Source organism: Orbicella franksi, chromosome 12 (assembly GCF_964199315.1).
Source record: "Orbicella franksi chromosome 12, jaOrbFran1.1, whole genome shotgun sequence".
Taxonomy (NCBI): Eukaryota; Metazoa; Cnidaria; class Anthozoa; order Scleractinia; family Merulinidae; genus Orbicella; species Orbicella franksi.
In genome coordinates this window covers 15,259,538-15,275,669 of record NC_138156.1, presented here as the reverse complement: position 1 = coordinate 15,275,669, position 16,132 = coordinate 15,259,538, and the positions used below count along the sequence as shown (strand labels likewise).

The following is a 16,132-nucleotide window of genomic DNA, read 5'->3' as shown; positions in this document are numbered from 1 at the left end:
AATCTTTCGCTATAAAATAGTTTGTCAATTGACTATATGAAAATATAACATTCTTACCGGAAATCCTTTTTGATAGGATTGTTCAGGTAGAAATGCTACAAGTTCATTTTCCCTTCCAGTACAACTTTGCTGCCTCTAGAGATGAGGTTGGTCTCTTGTTCTTTATATTTATGTGACACAACATCTTTTGTTAAGTTAATTGTAAAATGTTAATTGTAAAATGTAATAAAATGTAGGCTTCAATTTTTTTTGGTTCTGAAGTGCTATAAATTTGGTAGGTGTAGTGATATAATAATGTTTATTGTGCTGTGTTAAACTCATGAAACAGAAACCTAGAGGTTTTTGCTCGTATGTTATAGTATTAGACAAGATATTTTACAATCAGAGAAGCTTTTCTCTCCCAAATGCTCCCTGTTTGTTTCTGCATAGTTATTTTTGTCATCTAACTGAGCACTGTTTTAAATCTTTTTTCCACAGCTTGTCAATGTTTTTAAGATGTTAAAGTCTCTTCATAGAAAACCAAAAGATGAATCTTACAAGGAACCACTTCCTGCAGATTTGTGGATCCATTTAGAGGTGAATTCAAACTTCCCTTTTGCAATATATTTTACTGTTCAGGATATTATGCAAGGGGTGTATGTTTAAATATTTGTAGCTAAAATGGTGAGGGTATTCATAGGAGCTTCTTGGGAAGTTAATTTTCAAAGTAATGTTAGCAGAAATAAAAAAGTCTTTTCTCAAAGAAGAAGATCAGTCTTTGGAACACCAATAGACCTCTTACGCTTGGGCACTTTGTTGCCCCATTTCAGACCATTTGATGACACTCTGGAGAATTTTTGCTTTCAAATTTTCAAATAGTCAGCGTATATGGATGAATAATTTTTAGATGGTAAAAAAGAACATTAATTGTTCTTTCATCCATCTATTCTCCAGAGAATATCACATGGTCCGAAATGGGAAAACAAACTGCCTAAGCTAAAGAGGTTTAACCACCATATGACATACATGTATTGGTGAGTGCAGCCATAAATACCATTCTATGCTTATCACATAATTATTGTTTGAATTCTTATCACAAAATAGATGGAGATGAATACAGGAAGGGTGAATGCAACAAAATAAAATTTACGAGGCAGGAATTCCAGCCAAACCCACATGTGTTTAAGAAAGATTTATTTGATATTGTCAAACATTATTTATTGAAACTTGTAAATTGTGTTAAATTTCAAGGAGGTGGGTTAGCTTGGAGGAAGAATTCTTTATTCTTGACCAAATATGCTATGCCCTAGTTATAAAACTACAAACTGTTTTTAACCAACAGAATATAGCATTTCAGATGGAAGATGATCCATTTGAAGTCAAGCTAAGGGACAACTATGCTGTATGTTATGTTTTTATACAATCCTGCATCATTTTAAGGCTTATTTTTCCCTGGAAAGTTGTTTCTTGTCTATTATTATTAATATAAATTTACCTGTTATATGATCAGCCATTCAAAAGAGGTGATATTATTGTGCTACATGTATGCATGTTCTTGCCCCAGTGTTAAATAGTGTTTGAATGCTAAAAAAAGTCTTTCCATGACCATAGGAATTTTGCTTTTCGTGAATGGTGAGCAACATATGTCTAGAGTGGATTTCAATCTGAATCTCGGAAAGAATTTCTACAGTGCTTTATTTCATTCATACCAAAAGTCAGAAGACAAACTTCAGCGATATGATCAATCATGTCTTAATATCTTTCATTTGTCTTCAGTTCAAATACATATTATCTTTCATTATTCTCTTGGAAAATGCAAACAAGCTCTATGTCTTTCTCTAATACCAATCGCTAGTCTTGCTCTTAGACTGCCATAGTTGTGCCACACCTTGTTTTCCTTAGCTACTGTTAGATGAGATGGAGCAATGGAATGAGAGACAACAGCTATTAGCAGCCAAGTTGGATGAGATTCGAAAGAGACCTGGCAATTTGTTAACAGGTTGGGTTTCAACGAATTAGAATGTAACAGAGAAAAGTTCTTTTAATTGATAACTTTACCATTTTGTATTAATGTTTAATGGTAATTATTTTTATTTCCATTTTTAATTCTTTGCACAGAACTACTAGATTAAAATAAAATCCCCTGAAAATATAATTACAATATCAACAACAGTGAACAGTTCTTGTTAACAAATTGTTAACAAACTTCCATCGAAAATTTTCCTGAAGTTTGTTTGGCCAACACAGGACTTCAGAATGTGCACTGTACTACTATTCGCACCAGTCCCTTGCAGAGCAAGTATAAGATCCAGCTTGCTAATGTGTTCATATCACTTTCACATAACTAGCATGCTCAAAGCACCTTATCCTTTGCTTGCTCTAATAATTTACTGGCATTATGGCGGATGAAGTTGCTCAAGCTTCAGCCTTTCAAGGCATTGAGGCCGCCCAGGCTGCAGTTCTTCACCAACAGTTGCAGGTTTTTCTTTGCTTTGTTTTGTGCCGGATTTTCTCGCCATTTGTTACCGTTCATTTCGGCAGTTCATATATGTTTTGCTTGTCTTCCTACTGCCTCCCCTAGATGTTTTTACTGTTTCCCTTCCTTTATTTTTTGGTTTGCTTTGTTCATTGCTGCATATTTGCTGTTTGCGTCCCAGCATGTTATTGTATTTTGTTTAGCCCGCTCGTCATCTTTCAGGTCCTTGTACACAGCTTTGTTCCACCTCCAATTTGGTCTGTGAAGCCAAGCAGATTTTATTGCATTTTATTCCTCAGAGTGCAATTAGCAGGGTTGAGAAGCCAAGAAGGTCTTCTAACTTGGGCTGAGAAGCCAAAAAGGTCTTTCATATTGTATTTCCCAGAGTACTAGTTGGGCTGAGAAGCCGAGAAGACCTTTTAAGTAATAATAATAATAATGATAATAATAATAATAATAATAATAATAATAATAATAATAATAATAATAATAATAATAATGGCATTTCGGGCAGTATATCCACAGGGTGGCTCTTCGCCTGCCCGATGCTAACTAAATTTACAATTGTAAAAAGATTAAAAGATATCTAAGAATTTATATCTATATGTAAACGAGATAAAATTGTGTTTTAAGATATGCTAAAATAAATAAATGAATAAATAAATAATTAAAATTATGCCAGGTGTTCTCAAGCTCTCTTAAAAATAATGTTTTTGGTGTCTTTACAAAATTTAATATAGTCTTGGCAGCACCTCACGTTGCTGGGCAACGTGTTAAATAAACTAAATAAATAAATTAAGTTGGGCTGAGTAGCCAAGAAGACTTTTTAAGTTGGGCTGAGAAGCCAAGAAGACTTGTTAGGTTGGGGTAGTATCGAAAACGAAGACCCCTAGACCGAAGACCCCTACGAAAAAGAAGACCCTGTACGAAAACGAAGACCCTTTTATTTTTTTATAACTCATCTCAGCTAAAATTGATGAATTAGTTAGAGTCTTGGATGTAGTAAGTCTATTTTTTATCCGGAATAACAACAGTTCATCTAGGAATAAAAAATATCTTTCAATTGCACAAAGTCTTGCTTGTTGTAAGTCTATTTTTTACCAGGAATAACAGTTCATCTAGGAATAAACTCAACAAGGATTCGTCACCTATCAACTGGAATATCAATCAAATACTACTACAAACGTAATGGTTCCTCCTTGTGACGAGTTTGGACTAAAGAAACTGGAACAAGAACAAACTACTTGTACGAAACTCATTTGGTATACAAATGTGTTACTACATAATCAAGAGTTCATCTAGAAATAAACATCAACAAGGTTTCGTGATCTATCAAAAGAAATATCAATCAAATTCTAACGCAAACATAATTTTTCCGCTTCGTAACGAGTTTGGACTAAAGAAGCTGGAAAAGTCCAAAAACTGCAACAATTACAAACCACTGCAATTTAAATGTGTCAGGTAGACATCTTACAATGTTATTACAAACTAAAATCCATCAGTTGTAAAACAGAGCTCCTCCCATCAAAATTCTGATAATCCAGAGTTAATCAATTCACTGGAGGGTTGCCTTCTCACGAAAAGAGGAAGCTTTTTGGCCATTTTTGGGCCATGCACACCTGGCTACTTAGAACCTGTGTGCGTATAAATTTGACAGCGGTAGCTCAAAGGTTTGTGTGGAATATTTGACTGCAGGAAACGTCACTCAAAATGATTTGCGCCATTGAGGTCACCACTGCGTTTAATGTGTTACTTAGATCACAATGTTTGTTTCTCCTTATCAATTTTCTTAAGTCAATCTAAGGTTCATTTTCCCATGTATTGAACACCATTTAGTTCAGTGTCAACATTCGCATGCGTTAGTTGATGCTTACTTCCACCCAACAGCAAACGTGACATAACCGACACCCAGTCACATTGCTCCAATCAAAAGTCGTACACTATCAGAACTTTGAAATGCCACCGCACCTTTCAAATTTGACGCATAACAGACATCGACATGAAAGAAAGCTTTACAAATGTCGAAATACCCTTGTGAGATAACTTTAAGAATTCCTAGGAATCTAAGGTGTGAATTTTCACGGTAATTCGGACTCAGAATTCCTAGGAATTCCTAGGAATTCCAAGTTTACATAGAGATGACTTGGAATTCCTAGGAATTCCTAGGAATTCCATTTGAAATATACTCACCTTGAAAATTCCTTAAAATTCCCAAAAATTCCTAGGAATTTCTGAGAATAACTTGGAATTTGTAGGATTTTTTGAGAATAGGTTGGAATTTTTGGGAAAATCTGAGAAAAACTGGGAATTTTGTATCATTTGTAGGCCAGACAAAATTTTGATGATAAATGCCCAGCATTAAAATAACAAATAAAGTCACTGATATCACATCAAACAGGTTTTAAATGAATGGTTTATTACATTGGCTCTCATGAATTTAAACATAAGAATAATCATCCTGTTTCTTTTTCATTACATCAAGAATCAAAAGTAAAACTGAAAACAGATATGAAGGTCAAACTTTTACATGTTTGATAAAAAGAGAACTTTTTCAGATAATTTACTTACTTTTTTAGTTTACAAATCCAACAATTTTCCATACACAAGATTTTACCTTAAATTATTGTTATTGTGTGGAACATATCTGGACTTTCATGATTGTAAGGAATCAATGATAAGAACAAAACTGAGACATTCCTTAAAATTAAAAAAAGGCTGAGTTTGGGCAAACTTAGCTGCTGTTCAGTTATTTCTGTTGATTCTGCAGCTAGCCTCTTCATCTTCATCTTTGTTGTATAACACCTAAAACAAAATTGAAAAAAATACATTACACTGCGATATATATGAGGTACTGTAAGACTGAGATCCAAATATTTATGTGCTCACAGTTTAATACATGCAGCTAATTAACGCCTGACTGTAAGCTGGTTGAAATGTTGAAAGAGAAGACTTGATAATTGTGAAGGTGCTTCTATACTATTGATAAATGTTACATAAATCTTGAGCTTACAGTAGACTAAATCAAGGTTTTCCTTCTTCTATAAGTGTATCAACAACTCTCGAATTGGAGGATATATATCACGGTTTTTAGCCAAATTTAGACATTAGAAATATTAAAAAAGACACTTAAAACATTAAAGGAACATTTAAATAATAGAGTAAACGCAAAAGAATATACGGATGGACAAAAATTGAAGATCAACACGGATTGCCATACAGTCAGGCTGAAACACACAGGAGACATATCAAACTCATGCAGACTGTGGCTGCCTCGTTGGAGTTTTTGTCAAGAACTTTGACTGGGATCAGCGAGAACTGCTATATTTGTTTCGTTTGAACAAGTGTGGCAAGAGAAACGACTTGTTATTCGCAAATCAAATTGTTTAGGCATGCCGTCTGGGCAACCTAAATTGTTTCAACCTTGCTTTAGCCAGAATTCATTTCATGCCATGACTGAGTGACCCGCTCGTGTATGATTCGTGATGACAAAGTTCATTCAAAAGCTTTTGTCTAACTAAAAGAAGTTACTTTGTATAATATAGGGTTACTTGAATTCGATTACTCACCAAATAGTTTTGTATACAGCTCATCTGCCCTTTGAATTTTTCCCCGTTGAAACATCCACAGTAAGACTTTCTTTTAGCTCCAAATCTTCGCCAAAAATAACATGTTTCTCGTTAATGACACTCACGCTGTTTTCTTCTAGTCACAGGACCGCAGCAAAAACCATTTTGATATAATTTTGGAAGTGAAATCTACTAATACGCACGAGCGATCAACCGTTAACGCTGAATTCAAAGATGGGCGCCTAAAGAGAATGAATAACGCGATCTTTGTCACGTTCAGTCACGAGGAGAGTCACGTGAAAATTTGCGTGCTGTGATTGGTTCAGTTGATCAGTTGAGGAGAGAATGGAAACTGGAGAAGAAGGAGAGAGAGACTGGCAACGAGGTTGCCGGACCAGTCGCTTTCGATGGCAAGTCTGTTTCCCTTTCCACGCTGTTTTGGTGGTCTTTTGAAAGATGGGTCTTGCTTCAAAAGGAAAAAACTACACAAACTTTTTACGAAGAAATCGAGGAAAATGGAACATACTTTAACTAGTTGATCTGTTCCCGACGGTTGTCAAGATAACAAAGGATCGTGAGGCACTTAAATCAAGTTCACTGCAAAGGTAAGGAATCCAATTTTATAGGGATTTTCTGTTATGATAAGCTATAATTCTAAATAAATCAAACTAAGCAATGCATTGTGTGCTCTTTGAAAACCCCAAAAGCCGAAATTCACCTAAAAGGTTTCAGATCGACCTGAGAAGACGAGATAAATTCTGCGAAATAAGCTTAAGCTTGTTGTAAGTCCACCAAATCTATTTTGAGAGCCCACGTGTTTCAACACCCAGTCAGCACAATGCAGCAAGTAGAAATTCATTTCCTTTGAATTATTTATAAAGATTAATATTATATGAGATCTATAGTCTTTTCAATACATCAAGATGTAGGTTTTTTTTTAATTTGTCATTTATTTATGTCAGTTATTTATTTGTTTCCCACTGACTCATAATCTTTTTTATTCTTTTGATTTTGTTGTGCCATGAATTAAAGTGACCGCGAGGACAAGGAAATACAAGAAACATATTGATGATCCCACTATACCCATACCAAAATCTACAAGATTTGACCACATAAATTGCTTAAAGCAGTCTTCCCAGGGCAGTTGATGTCATCTCCCTCTCTTGCATCACTTTTTCCTGGAAATCATTTCCAGCACCATGAACAGAACACCTCAGAGTTTTCGGCTCGCCTGAGTGAGATGGCTGTTGACAGAAATGTTGTGGATGACTTTGATGGACTATGGAGTTAACCTTTATGCAAGAATTGAAGCTTCACAGAAGCATTTGATGAAATTGAGTTGCCTATACACTGTACCTGAAAAAACTACAGAAATACCAATTGATGTAATACACACAACAGTTCAGATTTGTCCACAGACAGTGATTCAGATAATGATGTTGAAGTTTCTAGTTCTGACTCCTCTGAAGAAATCGAGAACTCTGACACTGACGGCCATTCACTGGACTCCCCTGATGAAAGTGAAACTAATTGTTCACAAGAAAAAAACATTTTCTGCCAAAGAATATGCCTGTATGGCTATTCTGGCCTTAATTTCAAGACATTTTATGACAATGAGAGGCTGCTAAAGATATCCTTGTTTTAATGAAACTACGGGTAATTTGTCCAGAGAATGTCACAGTACAGTTTTACAAATGAACAGCAAGTGTGTGGAAACTGTGAGCTTTTCATTTCTGACATCTGTGAGAGATGTCTTCCTCTTTTTCCTAAAGTCATAAAGGATCAAGTCAAAAATTGTTCAACAGTGGGCTGTGATGGGTATGTGTGTGAATCTACAATTATATTAAATACATACATGCATATATATACTTTTGGTTTTATCGAAATTGTAAATAATATATATACATTTATGCTGACAGGAATTTTTTGCTCAATCTATTTATCAAATCTGAGAGCATCCATTTTTCTATCAGTTAAACTCTGGGTGTTTGATTTAAGGGTCCATACGGGCACATATACACTAACAAATCAGGTTGGATCTAAAAAGCAATGTTATGAGTGCTATAGTTTTATGTCGAGTTGTCAGACTTAAACTGGAATTAATGTAGTAACATTTGTTTGTAAATAATTACCTTGGAGCTTGACAACAATAAAAAGGTATGGAACTGCAGGGAAATGATCCTGTTGATTTTTACTAATTCACAGAAACTGATTCATGCACTGAGTTCATCTTTAATTTTGACAGTTTGGGAAATTTATAGAAATTTCAAACACAATATTTCATGTGTTTTAGCTGTTCCCAAAAATTCCTAGATATTCCAAACACATTTTTTAAAACAGTCTGGGAAATAATAGGAGTTCCTAGAAATTCCCAATAATTCCCAGTCATACTTTTCACTATTCCCAAATATTCCCAGAAATTCCAAGGTCTTGGATTAAATATAATTTGCACGGCTTGGAATAACTTGGAATTCCTAGGAATTCCCAATAATTCCCAGTCATACTTCCACTATTCCCAAATATTCCCAGAAATTCCAAGGTCTTGGATAAAGCATAATTTGCATGTCTTGGAATAACTTGGAATTCCTAAGAATTCCTAGGAATTCCTAGGAATTCCCAGACTACTGGGAATTTATTTCGCAGGGGTAATTCCATTGTAAGTATTACAATATTTCATGCTACATCCGTTGGTCTTCTGTATTCGCTCATTTGTACTCTTTTCAGTTTCTTTATTATTTTACAAAGAGGAACCGTTACATTTGTGTTTATTATTTGATCAATATTCCAGTTGATAGATCTTGGAACCTTGTTAATGTCTATTCTAGATGAAATGTTGTTATTCTTGATATATGATATACTCACTACAAGACTTTGTTTGTGCAAGCAATCGAAAGATATTAACTGATTCATCAATTCTGGCCGAGAAGAGTTATATTGAAATTATTTCGTTTCCTACAAAAAAATAAAAGGGTCTTCATTTTTGTAGAGGATCTTCATTTTTGTTGGGGTTCTTTGTTATCGTGGGGGGTCTTCGTTTTCGTAGGGTCTTCAGTCTTCTGGTTTCGTTTTCGGGGTCTTCATTTTCGATACTACGGTTAGGTTGGGCTGAGAAGCCAATGAGGCCTTATTATTTTGGACATGTTGGGCTGAGAAGCCAAGAAGATTTTATTGTAATTTCTTTCCCCGATGTGTGTTGACAGGGCTGAGAATCCAAGAAAGTCTTTAGACTTGGGCTGAGAAGCCGAAAAGGTTTTTTAAAATTGCATTTCTCAGAGTATGAGTTGGGCTCAATATTTGATCTGTTAATAGTTTAGTTTAGTTTACTGATATACTGATCATTGGTTTATACCAGCGTCTTCCTCCCGGACTTTGCTGATCAGTCTTTCAGTTTTAAATAAAGCTTTTATTTATTTATTATTAATTTACTATGTATTACTGCTGTTTGTCTTGACTTTTGGGTATTAAAATTAAACTGAAACTTTAAGGCATTGGGTTTCTTTTCAGTGAAGAAGGAAGAAGAACTTAAGAGGTCCTTGGAGGAAAAAAATTCTCAAATCTACATTCGTAGGTCACAGGTAGGTCTCTAAAGCCTTGTTTACCCTAGCACATAACAACATAAACATAATGACATGGGATAGAAGTTATGTTTGCAGTGTGAACATCCTGACATAATAACGTACATGTAATAACAACATAACATTATGAACTTGAGAAAATAAGGAAAAAACTGATCATTTCCTTATAATGTTATTTTTAAATCAAGAGTGAACAACATTGACATAGCAACATAACAAAGGACCAATCAGAGCAGCACAAGAACTGTTAAACGCAATCTGCCACAAGTACTTTTTTCAAAAAGGTAGCGACTGTTAAGCGAGATCATGAAATGTAGTTCCCATTTACTTCAAATAATATTCTCAATCACCCAAACTAAGCCCTCTGACGTGGTTTTGGTACTGGCTGTGTGCTCTCCTAACTTCTTGTTGAAAGATCAGACACATCCACTCTTTTCTTCTGGCATTTTGTCCCTTTGTTTTCTTTGATGACACCATTGTGTGTAAGGTCAATCAAATGTACCCTTAATCTTCATACTGCAGAAACAAGGGTTAAATTATTTACTCGCATTGAGGGGTTGCAACGTTTGTCTGATCCCTATTTTGTTAGTTAACAGTAAGAGGTAACCTTTGTTGTGTTGTTACCATGCAACAGACACTGTATGAGCAGACTCCAATGAGAACTGCTCTGCTTACCTGGGAATTCAAGAGCTTGGATCTCATAGTGTTGGCAGATGAGTCTTATCATGACCAGGAAAAGGCAGTGGAGGTTATGAAACAACTCAACAGTGACAGGTGTGCACCTTCCACCAGCTGTGTCACATTGCTTCATATCAGCTACAGCTAAGATTTCTTTAACTGTACAGCAATAATAAAATGTTATTTTCATACATGTAATTACTGCCACATACTCCTTTTCCATCTTATCATCAATACTCCCCACAATGTGTACATTGTTACCATGGTTGCATGCTTTTTTTTAAGTTGATCATTTAAAACTATATTTAGAGGGCTACTTGCTGATATTACATCTTCTCTCAATTAGCCCATACCCAGCCTGCCTCATATTCACAACACTTTGGTGTCGTGCAGTTCAAGGAAAACTTCAGTCACATAAGGTTTGTTTTTTCCACCAGTCTTTCTAGAAAATACTATTGTCCAGATTCAAGTTAAAGCATTTAAAAAGCTGAGAAAGAGTGGACTGATCGTTTCTAATCGTTTTCATGTGGAGCTTTCACAGTTGGTCAGCTGGCCACTTCCAAGCCTTTGTTAACCATAGCTGATCATATTGCCACATCACCACGTGCTGAGAGAGCTGTAAGTTAGGATATAAAGTATGGCTACCAAGCTGACTGTGACAGATTCCAACCAATTAAAAAATGCATGCCTCAGCCATATTTAGCCCAGTTTTGTGAATGATTTACCCTCTAGTAGCATATTATTGTAACCGAAACTATGGAAGCATATTATTGAAACCAAGCCTTAATTACACTTGTTTTGTGGTCAAATTATGTTAACAAAGGGTCTTTGTAACCATGGTTAGGCGGAGGCTAAATTGCAGTATTTCAATGAAATGTTGGATGTTTTGATAAAAATAACATTTTACATGTGGCAGTCAAGACTAATAATCACCATGACACTGACACATGACAATTTTAATACAATGAAAATAAGCTTCTTAATGTGTAATTTTCTTTTGCTAAATTGCAGTGCTGTCTTAGGGATTTCCCTCAAGCCATATTTACTTCACATTCAGTGGAATTAAAGGGAATCCTCCTTGGTGCAGAACAAAAGCCTGCAGACAGAGGTATGTTAATTTTCTCGATGTGTTTATTTACCACCTATCCAAATTATTATTACTCCAAGAAAATAACAGTTCAGTAACAGTGGAGCTGTGAATGTTTTTTGCAGTTGTTTAGGGACATTTCATGCTTTAGGGTAGTACTAAATTGAAGTAACAGATGTACAAGTCTTGTTCATGCTCAAAAGAATATTTGATTAGTGATAGTTTTCCCCAATTTGTAGTCATTCAGAATCACTGTTGGTTGTGTTATAAAGAGGACCTGGTCTGGTCATTTCAGCCTGGTATGAAGGCATGAACAGTTGACAATCAAACCACAACTTGGATTTGCAACAGATGACATAATTTGAGAAATCAATTTGCTTTTCACACCTGGAAGGTACCAAATGTAAGAGGCTCTATCGTTTTCAGAGCAGAACATCTTTATATGAGGGCTGCCTTCTCTGGCAGTCAACCCAATGACTTGCAAGAAATTTATTTATCTACAAAGAACCCAAAACTACCCAGTGCAAGTTGTATAACCTTGAGAAATATCTTGTAAATTTTCCTTTCAGCTAAGAGAGAAGCCACAGTGGAAATTGGCAAGCCTTGGAGCAATATAACAATTTTACGGAGCTTGAGTTCTCTCAAGTACTTTTATGATCTAAAGTTTGGTATGTGAAGGATGGGATATCGCAAGATATAAGTTTTTCAGGACATACACAGTGTGAATTAGATGTATTGAAATAGTATTGTTTGTATCTGTTTTGATTACCAGAGTTAACCACTCTGTAAGTTAATTGTAATCCATTATATTTTAACAAAATTTTAAAGGGGGGGGGTGTATAGACATGTTTTGTGTAGCGGTTGCATGGTTAGAGAGTGGCTGAGGGTTATTAGATATGCAGGTATGTGGAATTTGATGGTTACTGTAAGATTGTTTTCTTTGTAAAGAAACATAACCTCTCGTGTTTGGTCTTCAGACATTGATACTATGGAGATGGCTTGGGGTGTGGACATTGAACCTGTGTTGGCAATGTTGTCTTTGGCATTTGGTAAGAATTACAAGTTGCACTTATGTTAGATCTCTTATCTTTACAAGTGAATATATGAAAGATTATATATTTGAACTACAGAGAAAGATATGAAGATATGATTGATCATCACAATAATAAAAACAACTTAAGTAGTCGTGAAAGTAAAGCCTGAAAAAAATTCAGGCCTGAACAGGATTTGAACCCATGACCTCTATGATACCAGTGCAGTGTTCTACCAAATGAGCTTTCAAGCCATCTGGGAGCAGGTCACAATGTGAGTTCATAATATACCCATAGATTGTGAAGAATGCACGTGAATATATGAAAGATCATATATATTTGAACTGTGGAGAAAGATACAAAGGTGTGATTGATCATCACAGTTATACACACAACTTGATCCTTTCCCAGCTGGCCATCTGGGAATGCGACTTGAGAGTGATAGAGCTTGTGAAAACATGCCTAAAAGTTGACCTATTAACACATAGAGGTTCAATGCTGTCTTATTCAAATTATTAATAAAGAAACCTATAAATATCATTTTGGAAATAACAGTGAATTCCATAGAATAGAATTAACCTTTGCTTTACTTTAAACCAAAAACACATGAAATTTAATCCTTTCAGAAAATTTGAGTTCTCCAAGTCGTGATGCAAGCAAACCCCTACCTTTCTTTGACAAGGTATGTCTGTGACAGTCTTTTAGTTAACAACCCAGATACAAAGATGGAAATCTTTGAAAAACAGTTGTCTTTTTATGGTAGGGTGTTTTGTCCAATGATGCAAATCAATCATACTTTTTTTGCTATTATAGCATTAAGTATCCTGTCCACCTTCATTTCACATTGATTTCAAGTAAGACCAATCTATATTTTGAACATGAATAGGGGAATTTACAATTTAGAAAAAGGAACAAAAACCTACCGAGAAAAGGGGGTTGTGTCCAATGAATCAATAAGCATCATTTCAAATTCATATTTCCAATCTGTGATACATGTAGTCAGACAGCACTGTTAAATTTTCATCTCAATGTCTTCAGTTTATCTGGATTCTAAGAGAACTGTTTCCTCTCTAAACTCTATAGATCCGTCTCCTTTACCATGGTCATGTCCATTTGGCTATTAATGAATGGTACCTATACTTCAGTGCATCCAGAAATCCTTATGATACCACAGAGAGGATGCAGTGGGAGTGGAGACAAGCTAAATTTGACTGGACCAATGGTTTGTGAAGTTAGGGGTCTAGAAACCTATCAAACACTTGTCATGGGAGTAGGTGTCTTGAGCAAGACACTACTCTTATGGTGCCTCTCTATGCCCAGACTTATAAATGGGTGCTAGTATTTTAAATGCCTAGGGCCACCCTGTGATGGACTAGCATCCATTGTGAGCACCTCATGCTACTGAAACCAGAGATAAGCACCCGCCTAAATGACCTCTAGTCTAAAATGCACACTTTACATTGGATATTTCTGTGGTTCCCTTCACAAAGCATATCTGGTCTCAGGTTTATCTGTAAAATAGCACCCTATCTCTATCAGATCCAAAAGACCCAACCTATACCCCTATTCGTTAATACTACCTCTGGAACACCATGCCTTTTTGTCTGGCAAATACCTAAACATCTTATATGCATCGTAGAAGAATCCCCTTGTAACCCTTGTATTGGCGTTTAGAACAATGTGTGGGACAGGAACAAGACATAGCACATTGTAGTTGGACATTGGGCAGAAAATCATCCCATCTTAGTTCAAAATAAATTAGACTAACTCCTTGTTTGAGGGTGATTAGATCCTTCACCTAAAACCACCATTACATAGCAGTCTGTAGTATTAAGTGGCTCAATAACCCCCAGTGTTACATACCTTCTACATTTAAAGTGGGTCGTAAGTGTAATACAATTTGCAAATGTCATTGTCTAGGTCGGATTGTCGTTGAAGGTGATTTTGACTTGCACACTAGAGCAGCATCAAAATATGATGATCGGCGAGTTCTACATTTGCCTGCATTGAAGTTGTGGTGAGTTGAGGGTCTTGAAGTTCGTACAGTTAGTCTAAATTTGTTTTAGGCCTGAGCAGGCATTTTCGGATGGGTACATGTAGATGGTAGAACTGGGGACTTTCAATAGCTAATGATTACTGCAACTGTTGATGGCAACCTGGCACATAAGGACTCAGCATAACATGGTCTTTTCTGCTTGGCAATTATGAAAGCTATATTATTTGAAGGTCAGTTTTTGCATAATATCCCCATTTATTTCTTAAATTACCTCTTGGACTTGAATTATGATAAGATCAATGTTTCAAAAGATGTCCTTATTCTTATATTACATACACTCTAAGTAAGGAGTAAATCAATACAGCTCTTTTGGAAATATATGTGTCATTGAATGAGTAATATCGAGTTCTAATCTTAGTAGATCATCATGATATGATGACACAAAACATGTAGACCACTTACCCTGTCATGTCTGCTCTTGTCCCAGTACTAACATGAAGTGGCATTGTCAAGGAGATGCCAATGATCATCACTCAGTTATTCAGTGTGCTCCAGACAAGATTCCACAACTGGCTCCTAACCAAGTATGTGCATACAGCTGCAGCGTTACTTGTAGTAAAAGGCGAGGATAGATACTCTGCAACTGTTCTGTTCTTGTTTTAGGTTCATGACTCTTATGCAGCTTTCAGGTCTCAGAACCTTACTTTGGACATTTCTCTAGAGACAGGATTGTGCAGTAGAAAGGTTTGTTTACTCATATCTTGTTGTCAGTAGTGGTTGTCAAATCCATATAACAACACATTTATTGTAAGATAATGTAGTGCTTTTTTACAGGTAAGATCCAGCTTTGAAATGTTTCTACCCTCTGTAAATGGACCAGTCTCTGTTCTTTCTTTAACATCTGGCCCATGATTATGTTCAAATGTTGACAAACCTTTGTTCAATGTTCCATTTTGAACCCTTGTTTGACAGTATTTTTTCATGTACATGTAGTATGCACAAAAAACTCTTAGCTTAGTTTTTAGTTGTGCATATCTAGATTTAGATTTTTTAAATTTTTAACTTTTATCATATCTTTAAATTTTTAGCTGTATTCTATTTTGTAATTTTTATTATCTTACAAGTGTAAATAGTTTTTAATTTTTAACTTAGGATAGAGGGCCACTGGTTCATCAGTTTTTTCACTGTTATGTGTTACCCTCTGTAAATAAAGTTGTTACTTACTTACTTACCAATAGGCTTTGCAGAACACATTCGTGTGCAACAAGCGTGTGAATGTATGCTTGTGAAATGTGCGTGTGTATCATATCCTAGTAGTTGAATAAATGGATTCATTGGCTGAGGTTGTCCCTTGAAAACTACAATTGGGTTGCCAGTTCAGTTAAGAAGATTGTTCAAATGTGACTGTTGGTGAAATGATCAACTGAAAATATTGTTGAAAATGTTGATGAAATGATCTATTGGTACAATGAAAGAAAAAAACGATCATTGTTGTTGTTGAATGAGATCAGAAGGGAGATGGGAGTTCAGAGATTATGTTCATCATGTTTGTAAGCAGTAAACTTCCCTAAGTTAAAAAAATTTAATGGTCTCCTTCAATTCCAGGGAGTAGACCAACTTTACCTTGCCTAAATAAGACTGATCGCAATGATCCATTGGACTGCTTGAATAATACAGTGTTTTACAAATCAGCTCTTTTGGTATTGGAGTCTGTTTTGATATAGTATATCAAACTCAAGAGACA

At 35.5% G+C, this 16,132-nt stretch overlaps 2 protein-coding genes across 9 annotated transcripts in view; one reads left to right on the top strand and one right to left on the bottom strand.

Moving 5' to 3' along the window:
* Window positions 1-16,132, top strand: part of LOC145462359 (bridge-like lipid transfer protein family member 2) — a 274,690-nt gene that overhangs the window by 133,651 nt on the left and 124,907 nt on the right. For all 8 annotated transcript variants that reach the window (XM_081445856.1, XM_081445860.1, XM_081445857.1 and 5 more), the window contains 15 exons: window positions 77-146; window positions 478-576; window positions 1,322-1,381; window positions 1,882-1,978; window positions 9,526-9,596; window positions 10,231-10,370; window positions 10,621-10,693; window positions 11,286-11,382; window positions 11,931-12,029; window positions 12,339-12,410; window positions 13,019-13,074; window positions 13,476-13,614; window positions 14,313-14,409; window positions 14,876-14,972; window positions 15,052-15,132. In XM_081445856.1, coding sequence (XP_081301982.1) covers window positions 77-146; window positions 478-576; window positions 1,322-1,381; window positions 1,882-1,978; window positions 9,526-9,596; window positions 10,231-10,370; window positions 10,621-10,693; window positions 11,286-11,382; window positions 11,931-12,029; window positions 12,339-12,410; window positions 13,019-13,074; window positions 13,476-13,614; window positions 14,313-14,409; window positions 14,876-14,972; window positions 15,052-15,132 — 1,348 coding nt within the window. The remainder of the gene's footprint in view (window positions 1-76; window positions 147-477; window positions 577-1,321; window positions 1,382-1,881; window positions 1,979-9,525; window positions 9,597-10,230; window positions 10,371-10,620; window positions 10,694-11,285; window positions 11,383-11,930; window positions 12,030-12,338; window positions 12,411-13,018; window positions 13,075-13,475; window positions 13,615-14,312; window positions 14,410-14,875; window positions 14,973-15,051; window positions 15,133-16,132) is intronic.
* The window catches only part of LOC145462449 (cyclic GMP-AMP synthase-like receptor 2), a 266,104-nt gene that overhangs the window by 142,735 nt on the left and 107,237 nt on the right, over window positions 1-16,132 (bottom strand). The window lies entirely within an intron of this gene.